At 70.8% G+C, this 963-nt stretch overlaps 1 protein-coding gene across 1 annotated transcript in view; it reads left to right on the forward strand.

Moving 5' to 3' along the window:
* H696_04203 (hypothetical protein) overlaps positions 1 to 963 on the forward strand; it is a gene marked incomplete at both ends in the record, with an annotated part of 5,745 nt that overhangs the window by 3,570 nt on the left and 1,212 nt on the right. The window contains one exon of the mRNA XM_009498080.1: positions 253 to 347. Coding sequence (XP_009496355.1) covers positions 253 to 347 — 95 coding nt within the window. The remainder of the gene's footprint in view (positions 1 to 252; positions 348 to 963) is intronic.

Raw genomic sequence — 963 nt, forward strand, 5'->3', positions numbered from 1 at the left:
GTGGAGCAGGGCGGGACTGTGTCTGGCGTGTGTGTATGTGTGTATGTGTGTGTTGTGGCAGTGAGAGAGGGGGGGGGGGGGGGGATAGACGAGATCGTGAGTGGATAGGAGGACATGAAGGGCAGCTGGGTGTGGGGTGGCCGAAAAAGGGGGTCCCCTGTCGGGACCGTCAAAGGTGGCCGTGCCTGCACCCCCTTCCTCCCGCCGCCACCGCCACACATGCATGCGCGCACGTTCGAACCCCCGCACCAGATCGCGCCCCAACCGCGGGGCCTGGGCCAAGATCGGACCCGGGCCCCGATCGTGCGGCCGGGCGTGCGTTTGCGCGGCACCCTTTCGTTTCCACCGTGCGCACGGCCCGCGGGCGGGGCTTCTCCTGCGCATCGGGAAGGGGGCGGGGGCGGTGGTTCTCCAGCCGTTGCCGGTCTGGGCACGCGCAGATCCGGTCGCGTGATACCGACAAACCGCACAAGACCTGTGTCCGCCTGTGATCACCTCCTGCACCGGCGCGGCGGCAAGAGCGGGGGGGAGGGACATCTTGCGGCCGGTGTGTGATGTGAAAAAGCGCCCCCCGCGGCTCCGCCTCCCTCGCCGGGAGCAGCGGGGGCCCTGGCGGCTGTGATACCAAAAAAAAGTGCGACACCGGCAAGAGCCACTTGCATTCGATACGCGGGTGTGTGTGGGGGGCGTGCAAACGGTGGTGCTGGGGGGGCGGCGGGGGGGCGAGCCCGCGGGGGACGGGGGGCGGCCAGGGGAGGGGGCAGTTGCGTGCGGCCGGGTGACGAGGACGGGCACACGGTGTCAGGGCGGCGGGCAACGATCGCAACAGGCGCCCCAATCCTCCGGAGACCCGGCGCGCGGGCCGCGGCCGCCAGCAGCAGCCCAGGGCCGGGGAACAGAAAGGCGGCACTCCGCGGGGGGTGACAGTGCGCAGGCCCCATCATGTATGGGGGGGAGGGGTGG

Source organism: Fonticula alba (assembly GCF_000388065.1).
Source record: "Fonticula alba strain ATCC 38817 unplaced genomic scaffold supercont2.7, whole genome shotgun sequence".
In the NCBI taxonomy this organism is placed as follows: Eukaryota; order Rotosphaerida; family Fonticulaceae; genus Fonticula; species Fonticula alba.